We start from the raw sequence: 9,815 nt of genomic DNA on the forward strand, positions 1-9,815 counted from the left end.
GAACTCACAGCCAAACCTGTAACAACTTCAAAATTTCAGTTTTTTGCCTCTAAACCATTAAAACGACACTTTCACTTTGAAAAGTTTCTAACAATTTTTCTATTTAAGAACTTAAACGTTCCTGTGATTCTACCAAGTTTTCCATGCAATAAAAATTTGAGGCAAATAGGGGTTTAAACATATTTGTATATAGACTGTACCAAAAACTTAAAGCAAATACTGGAATATTTAGATCTAATGAAACAATAAAAAACTTCACTAAATTTTTAGAACAAAATTTTATCCTGCACCACAAATTATACTATTATTACTGAATTTCAATTGGGTTTCTTTACTCGTAAATTTTAATATTCTTTGCACAATATTTAACAAATTATCTCCTCCAAAAGTTCTAAACTAATGAAATGATAAATGCCCACTATATTATAACTCACAATCATCAGTTCTGAAAATGAAGCCCAGAGACATGCAGATTAAAATATCCATCTCATTTAATGATCCAACTATTTATCGGGATTAAGTATTTCAATGTTCTCACTAAAATGGATCCACTAAATGGCCCAATTAATGTGTTTGCTGGAAGATACAGGGTTCCCCATACAGGATGAGACTTCAGAAACTACTCTACGAAATTTTTATACTATAGAGGACGTGAGTCAGACTCTAATAAAACGCATAAATAACTTCCAGTATATATATTTCTTATAACTTATTACTAGAGGGTTCAGAACTAGAGTCAATATCGATATCGCACGTGTAGACTGTAGAGATGATATCAGTACTATGCCCCGTATCCGTTCTATCTCATTCTGTTGAATCTTGTGGAAAGTACTGTACTGTACTGTACTGTACTGTACTGTACTGTACTGTACTGTACTGTACTGTACTGTACTGTAATGTTCTGTACTGTACTGTACTGTACTGTGTAACCTTGTATATATATATTTCCGACCTGTAGTTATAGAACAAGATTGTCCAGCCGGACACTCAACAGGATCTCCAGAACTTTCAGCATCACAGGCAGACCCTCCAAGATCACTAACACACTCATAGCACTAAAAAAGTGTACAATTATACAATTAAGTTATTAACTCCTTTGTTTTTTTCCTATTTTTTTCCCCCAAACTCTCCTAATCTATTTATCTTTTCTACCTGAAAATGTAAGCTCTTGATATTTTTAATCTAACGGAATTCACTAGTTTAAAATATCAAAGGTCTACGACAAGGGGTTCCAAAGGGATTACAAAATTATATTTTGTGGCAAAAACTCATTTCCCATTCAGAACAATTTTACAAGACAGAATAAGATGTTTTTATAATTTATTAAATACCCCAAGGTTATAATGCAAGGAAAGTTAATTGCAGTTGCGTATACTCTGCGTACATATTGAAACCAGTTTTCTCTGGGCGGAATTTGTAAACAAGAATAGATGCATCAGTGTTCGTTTAATATCCGACGAGTTTAAAAGCATTTAATTTTGATAATTTTGATAATCCACATAATAGTTTCCTATGACCAGAATATTTCATTGATTTTTTATTTTATTTTTATTTGTCTTGTGTTTACATTACCGCCCAGAGACAGTACACTGTAGTACAAAAGATGCCTACACCTCTGAAATAACTTTCTTTACATTATAACCTTGAAATACCCAGAGTCCGAATTTAATGAATTTGAGCCGCGTTTCAATCCGCCAAAATCCGGTATCAATTGAGCACCGGCTTAAATTTTGAAACATTAATTACAATTTTAGGTGGAACCAACCATATTTGAGCCGCGTCTCAAATTTAAGCCGCGTCTCAAATTATTTAAATTCGGCCTCAGGTTTGCTTTATAAATCTTGTTTTTTTCCGATATTTATCTGGAGGATTTACATCCTCATAGTCCCTTAGCCCATAAAAAAAATCGAAAAAAGATAAGAGAATAACGAATTCAAAATAGTAAACTTCAAACTGTTTTCTATCTCAATCTTATCTTAAGTGTTAATGTTTAATATAACTTGTACATACTTGTTTGCACTATTACTTTATTAATTGTTAAAATTTTTCTAAAAAATTACTGAAAATTGTTTTAAAGTCTAACCTTGAGTGTGTGTGCTGGGTAAATAACGGCAAGAATTACTAAGAAAACTAGAGATTTAAACATTATGGTGGATCAAGAGTTTCTCATAAACTATAATTTTTTTCTTATCTTTCATTTTATATTTCAATTGAAGATGACAGTGCTTTAAAAAAAAGTAAGTAAATGAAGATTCAGATAATTATTAGCATAGAACAACGCTTTATACAGATGTTTAGTCTAAAATATCAGTATTGTAAATAAGGACGGAGAAATTTATTATATTTTTTTAAACATCCCGGTTTTATAGTAAATGATAAGAGGAGGTTTGCTCTCTAAAATTCTCTTACCGTGACAAAATGATATAAAAAGAGATAAAACTTAATATTAATTTGTCTGACATTTATTAATATTTACTATGTGGATAAAAATGCCTAAACACGTGGCAGCAAATCAGATGTTAAAGCAATTTACTTCAAATGACAAAAAGACTTTTGGAAATTGAGTTTTTGCTACAAGCTCAAATTTTCTAATTATTATATTTGTGCAACCTGATGTTGCAAATATATAGCGATTAGAAAACATGAGTTTGTGACAAAAACTCAATTCCCTTATATATTAAAGTAGATATTTTAACTATTACTTAACTGGGTTTCCTCCAGTTTCCTCAGCCAGATTGTTCCAGCCGTTTACCCAGCTTATAGCTAACATATATATATATATATATGTTTATTTATATTTTTTTTTACGTGTTCATAAAACGTCCCAAAGGTTGAACCGGTAGGCCCTAAGTTTTTTTTCTGGTAACTCTCCCAGGGAAGGCTTATTAACGGTCACAATGGATATTTTTAGCTGGACAAAAAAATCTCGTTTAAAATTATTTCTAAAAATGCACCAATTTTAACAATTTTAACGATGAAAAAAGCAATAATATTTAGTTTCAATTAATTTACTTAAGAACTGAATATAGGAAATTTTTGCTGATTTTGCTCAATGTCGAAAGATTGTCAAATTTAAACTTAAAATTGAACTAATTTCAAAATATATTTCCCGAGGGAAATCGGTATATAAGAGGAAATAAAAATTCAGTTTGGGTTAAAGGATTTCTAATATTTTTTGAAAATATTACACTTTTATTTTTGGAAAAATATTCAGTTTTAAAACTAATTTATCCATCAATACCAGCTGATTCCAGACTTTCGTTACAGAGGTCTGTATTGCAAACACAGAAAGTAAGACTCTAAAAACAAAACAAATTAACTCTACTATAAATGCTATATAAATTAATGAACATATTTACTTATCATTAAAGGGAATCGATTGTAAGCGTAATGTTAAGCAATGCACTATACAAAGATGGCAATGCAATATTCTGATCGATATTGTGGAAATTTTAGTAGAAATGCGCAAGTCACATAATCGAAATACTCAGTTTGCAAATCATAAACATAGCTTCTTAATTCATACTTGATCAGACAAAGAGTTTAAAGGTACCAATGTGAATTGGACAAAGCCATCGTTGCATGGGGGACATTTGAAACCCCGCTTAGAGTCACTTCTAATGAAAGTTTGATATAACTAATAAAGCAAGTTTATACATAATTAATAAAACCTCGACACTAGTTTGATCAGAGCTGAAAACTTTAGAATGGTGGATATCAGGATTAAGGCTTAAACCACTCTTTTTCTTAATATCCAGTTTAAATATTGCTTGTTCTCCACATGAATTTAAACTCCAGAGAAGCTAATCCATCGGATATCTGGATATTTCATTCTAAAGTTTTCAGCTTAGGAAACTTATTTAAAACAAATCTAACCTCTCCTGATTCATAATCTACGACCCCACAACCAACCTCAACCTCGGCTGGTGCGCAGCCTCGCTGCCAGAATTCAAACTCGAAACCCTGGATAAATCCTAAATAATATAATAATAATCTCTGTGTTTGGCATACATTAATTTTCCATTCAAGAACGTCTTCAGTAAACAAAAGATTTCTCTGTTTAATGACTTAAAGATTGAAGTAATGAATATGTTAAAGTTCTAGGCACAGAGCTGGAAACTTAAAAGAGTATCGTTCAACGAAACTTTCGAGTTAAATTTTTGTGGTATATATTCATTATACATTTGTGTAGATTTGCATCAAGTAATAGAACATAGAGAGACAATATTTACAATGATAAAATAATATTTCTTATAATATTTCTTTGATTTGGCTCAGATGGTGTGGTGTATTTCTGTATGATAGAGTTTAACTATGTTTATTGACTGAATAGGAACAACCAGAAACATGAATAGACATGAACTGAGAAGCTGCTCTGAATATTGCTTTGTAGTTAACATGTTTTTCTCTTTTTATTTAACAACATTAATTATCGAATTGGACAGACGAAATATTTGCGAAAATGAATCAAAAGTACATGGTTTTTTTGTTGGCAAAAATGCGACAATTATTTGAATAATAGTATTTTATTATTCTGGTCCTCTAAAACATCATTTACGGGAATTATGTCCCTTATTTCAAAAACAAATTTTGTATTCTCAAATATGTTAACAATCCCTTGCATTGCATGGTACTGTACTGTACTGTACTGAACTGTACTATACTTTAATGTACTGTACTGTACTGTACTGAACTGTACTATACTTTAATGTACTGTACTGTACTGCACTGTACTTTACTGTACTGTACTGTACTGTACTGTACTGTACTGTACTGTACTGTACTGTACTGTACTGTATTGTACTGTACTGTACTGTACTGTACTGTACTGTACTGTACTGTACTGTACTGTACTGTACTGTACTGTACTGTACTGTACTGTACTGTACTGTACTGTACTGTACTGTACTGTACTGTACTGTAATGTTCTGTACTGTACTGTACTGTACTGTGTAACCTTGTATATATATATTTCCGACCTGTAGTTATAGAACAAGATTGTCCAGCCGGACACTCAACAGGATCTCCAGAACTTTCAGCATCACAGGCAGACCCTCCAAGATCACTAACACACTCATAGCACTAAAAAAGTGTACAATTATACAATTAAGTTATTAACTCCTTTGTTTTTTTCCTATTTTTTTCCCCCAAACTCTCCTAATCTATTTATCTTTTCTACCTGAAAATGTAAGCTCTTGATATTTTTAATCTAACGGAATTCACTAGTTTAAAATATCAAAGGTCTACGACAAGGGGTTCCAAAGGGATTACAAAATTATATTTTGTGGCAAAAACTCATTTCCCATTCAGAACAATTTTACAAGACAGAATAAGATGTTTTTATAATTTATTAAATACCCCAAGGTTATAATGCAAGGAAAGTTAATTGCAGTTGCGTATACTCTGCGTACATATTGAAACCAGTTTTCTCTGGGCGGAATTTGTAAACAAGAATAGATGCATCAGTGTTCGTTTAATATCCGACGAGTTTAAAAGCATTTAATTTTGATAATTTTGATAATCCACATAATAGTTTCCTATGACCAGAATATTTCATTGATTTTTTATTTTATTTTTATTTGTCTTGTGTTTACATTACCGCCCAGAGACAGTACACTGTAGTACAAAAGATGCCTACACCTCTGAAATAACTTTCTTTACATTATAACCTTGAAATACCCAGAGTCCGAATTTAATGAATTTGAGCCGCGTTTCAATCCGCCAAAATCCGGTATCAATTGAGCACCGGCTTAAATTTTGAAACATTAATTACAATTTTAGGTGGAACCAACCATATTTGAGCCGCGTCTCAAATTTAAGCCGCGTCTCAAATTATTTAAATTCGGCCTCAGGTTTGCTTTATAAATCTTGTTTTTTTCCGATATTTATCTGGAGGATTTACATCCTCATAGTCCCTTAGCCCATAAAAAAAATCGAAAAAAGATAAGAGAATAACGAATTCAAAATAGTAAACTTCAAACTGTTTTCTATCTCAATCTTATCTTAAGTGTTAATGTTTAATATAACTTGTACATACTTGTTTGCACTATTACTTTATTAATTGTTAAAATTTTTCTAAAAAATTACTGAAAATTGTTTTAAAGTCTAACCTTGAGTGTGTGTGCTGGGTAAATAACGGCAAGAATTACTAAGAAAACTAGAGATTTAAACATTATGGTGGATCAAGAGTTTCTCATAAACTATAATTTTTTTCTTATCTTTCATTTTATATTTCAATTGAAGATGACAGTGCTTTAAAAAAAAGTAAGTAAATGAAGATTCAGATAATTATTAGCATAGAACAACGCTTTATACAGATGTTTAGTCTAAAATATCAGTATTGTAAATAAGGACGGAGAAATTTATTATATTTTTTTAAACATCCCGGTTTTATAGTAAATGATAAGAGGAGGTTTGCTCTCTAAAATTCTCTTACCGTGACAAAATGATATAAAAAGAGATAAAACTTAATATTAATTTGTCTGACATTTATTAATATTTACTATGTGGATAAAAATGCCTAAACACGTGGCAGCAAATCAGATGTTAAAGCAATTTACTTCAAATGACAAAAAGACTTTTGGAAATTGAGTTTTTGCTACAAGCTCAAATTTTCTAATTATTATATTTGTGCAACCTGATGTTGCAAATATATAGCGATTAGAAAACATGAGTTTGTGACAAAAACTCAATTCCCTTATATATTAAAGTAGATATTTTAACTATTACTTAACTGGGTTTCCTCCAGTTTCCTCAGCCAGATTGTTCCAGCCGTTTACCCAGCTTATAGCTAACATATATATATATATATAAATATAAAGATGTTCTTCTTTAAATGTAAGGTCACATGAAATTTCGATCACAGTCCCTTTACACTTAGCAATAATTATTTTTCCTTTTCACGACACTTTAAGGGGAATAAGCAAATATATTGATGGTTTTATTCACGAAACTCTTTATTTTAGATTAATTTTACGCTCTCTGAACAATTTCCTGTAAAATAAAAATTCAATTTCCCCGTGGTTTTAAATATGAAAATAAAATAAAATTTGAATAAAAACAAAAATCCATTCTTTCTTCACACGATCAGGATACAATCAACTATAGAACGGGTAACGGCAGCCAATCGCAAAAAAGCCAGTTCTTGAATGACCGAATGCAAATTTATCTTGACGGGTTAAAATACAGAATATAATAGATATATATATATATGAACAATAGCAATATTATTTAAACTCAGTACTGCAATATGTGACTGTAAGCTATCATAAGTGAAATAAAACGTAGTGATGGACCATTTATACATTATCAGGCTTACATATCAACAAACATATATCAAACAAAAATAGTAAAACATACAAGGCTAAAGAGACTGTAAACGTATTTCAAGTGACGCTCTATGCAAAGACAGAAATGCTATATTCACAACGGTACCCTTTAAAGCTTTGTCTGACCAAGTATGAATTAGATATGCATGATTTTGTTTATCAAAACTGTTTAATATTGCAGTTGTGGTTCTCTTAAAAAGTGAATTGCGCATTTATTGCTTTGAAGAAACACTTTTCGAGTTAGAATAAGAAAATTTATATATCATTTTTAGAAATATTCTGGAGTCCCTCCAGAGATTGTTATTCCAGAAGTTGTCCGCCCGAAGTTTGTCATTTAAGAATTTGTCCCTCCAGAGTTTTTCATTTAAGAATTTGTCCCTCCAGAGTTTGTCATTCCAGAATTTGTTCCTCCAAAGTTTTTCATTCAAGAACTTTGTCCTTCCGGAGTTTGTCCTTTAAGAATTTGTCCCTCCAGAGTTTGTCCTTCCAGAAGTTGTCTCTCCAGAGTTTGTCCTTCCAGAAGTTGTCTCTCCAGAGTTTGTCATCCAAGATTCAATTCGTCCTTCCTCAGCTAGTTTGTCCTTCTAGAATTTTCCCTCCAAGTTTGTCATCCTAGAATTTGTCCCTTCGGAGTTTTCCATCTCAAAATGTCCTCTGATCGTGCTGGCACCCATGATCTCCCATCTGTGACTACGTAAAGTCAGATATGTAAATATGACAAGGAAACAATCATATATTGTAACCAGCGTCATTACACACTGGGGGGTTAATTGTACAAATATAGATCTAGCCGATATAAGGAACAAATGTTGCACATTATCCTTACTTTTCATATTCTGATCTTATTTACCTTTTACTTTCTAGTCCTTTCCATTTACTAACATGTTTCCTTTCTTACTTTTCATATTCTGATTCACCTTATCGTACTTTCTCCGAGTTTTGGTCCTTTTCATCCTGTCCCCTTCCTTACTTTTCATATTCTGATCTTCTTTTATTGTTTACTTTCTAGCTCTTTCTAGCCTCTCCATTTCCTTACTTTTCATATTCTGATCTTCTTTATCGTTTACTTTCTAGCTCTTTCTAGCCTCTCCTTTTCCTTACTTTTCATATTCTGATCTTCTTTGTCGTTTACTTTCTAGCTCTTTCTAGCCTGTCCTCTTCCTAACTTTTTATATTCTGATCTTCTTTACCGTTTATTTTCTAGTCCTTTCCAATCTGTCTTCTTCCTTACTTTCATCTTCTGATCTTCCTTATCGTTTACTTTCTAGTCCTTTCCAATCTGTCCTCTTCCTTACTTTTCATATTATGATCTTCTTTATCGTTTACTTTCTAGTCCATTCCAATCTGTCCTCTTCCTTACTTTTTATATTCTGATCTTCTTTACCGTTTACTTTCTAGTCCATTCCAATCTGTCCTCTTCCTTACTTTTTATATTCTGATCTTCTTTACCGTTTACTTTCTAGTCCATTCCAATCTGTCCTCTTCCTTACTTGCCATATTCTTATCCTGAGCTATCAATCTCTAATTCCTATATCTTTTCAAACAGAGTCGTAGATCTTTAAAAAAGAAATGAGTCTTTGTCACAAACTATGGTTTTCTAATCTCTATATCTTTGTAACCCAATGCCGTAGAACTTAGATATTTCAAACTATGAATTCTGTTAGATGAAAAAATCTAAGTTTGAAATATCAAAGGTTTACACCATCAGGTGGAAGAAATATAGGTATTGGAAAATTAGAGTTTGTTACAAAGACTCAATTCCTTTAAAACTATGAATTATGTTTGAATTAAGTTTGAATTTCGAATACCAAAAGTTTACATAATCAGGTTACAAATACATAGAGATGATTAAAGTTGAGTTTGTGGCAAGAATATTTTTTCTTTTACCAAAAGTGACCCTTTGTTACATATTTTATTATTGATAAATAATAAACTATACAAATTGTTAGGAAAAGTTTTAAAATTAACCCCCCCCCCCCCTCTCTCTATTCAAATTCATAAATGTTATGAAACTTTTCGTTTCATCTTGAAGGAAAATAAAATTTCTAAGATTGGGGAATGAGAAGGAAAACTTATTATTTACTCGGAACTCCAAGTAAAAATATGCAAAAACTCAGTTTTAAAGAAATATAAAGATGAAAAAGTTAGTTCTCGCTTAGAAACACAAGGCGTCCCTACAGACATGGGATTAATGAGATGATTACTTAAACATCGTCTTTTTGTACTACTTAGATTTATGAATTATAAATTATAAAATATTGCTCTTTTATGAGACCTCAGACACAACTACGCGGAATTTAGTTTTCATTATATCTGGCAACTGTAAACTTGTTTACTTTTTGATTTCATTGTAACAAGCCATTAAAAGACTTAAGGCAACTTGTAATCCATTAACTTTGAGAGTTTCTGGTCTCTTTGTAGTCTCATTCTCTGTGTATGTCAAGGATGTCAAGATCCGATTCACCCGATTACCCTGAATATTCTTTT

The 9,815-nt window shown here is 31.4% G+C and overlaps 1 protein-coding gene across 1 annotated transcript; it reads right to left on the minus strand.

The window, feature by feature from the left end:
* Positions 1–3,154: 3,154 nt before the first annotated feature.
* On the minus strand, positions 3,155–6,197 carry LOC111703220 (uncharacterized). Its single transcript, XM_023475103.1, has 4 exons — positions 6,111–6,197; positions 4,980–5,082; positions 3,877–3,974; positions 3,155–3,299 (listed from the first exon to the last, which is right to left on the minus strand). The coding sequence occupies exons 1-4, from the start codon at positions 6,171–6,173 to the stop codon at positions 3,228–3,230; spliced, it is 336 nt and encodes a 111-aa protein (XP_023330871.1). The 5' UTR covers positions 6,174–6,197; the 3' UTR covers positions 3,155–3,227.
* Between the last annotated feature and the right edge of the window lie 3,618 nt (positions 6,198–9,815).

The sequence above is a fragment of the Eurytemora carolleeae genome, unplaced genomic scaffold (genome assembly GCF_000591075.1).
Source record: "Eurytemora carolleeae unplaced genomic scaffold, Eaff_2.0 scaffold467, whole genome shotgun sequence".
Lineage (NCBI taxonomy): Eukaryota > Metazoa > Arthropoda > Copepoda > Calanoida > Temoridae > Eurytemora > Eurytemora carolleeae.

What these genes read in the sequence shown, in the direction of transcription:
- LOC111703220 (XM_023475103.1), bottom strand. Translation starts at nt 6,173, where the DNA reads ATGTTTAAATCTCTAGTTTTCTTAGTAATTCTTGCCGTTATTTACCCA. An exon ending in ACCCAGCACACACACTCAAG is followed by an intron (nt 5,083 to 6,110) that starts GTTAGACTTTAA and finishes ACACTTTTTTAG; the next exon opens with TGCTATGAGTGTGTTAGTGA. An exon ending in ATCTTGTTCTATAACTACAG is followed by an intron (nt 3,975 to 4,979) that starts GTCGGAAATATA and finishes TATATTATTTAG; the next exon opens with GATTTATCCAGGGTTTCGAG.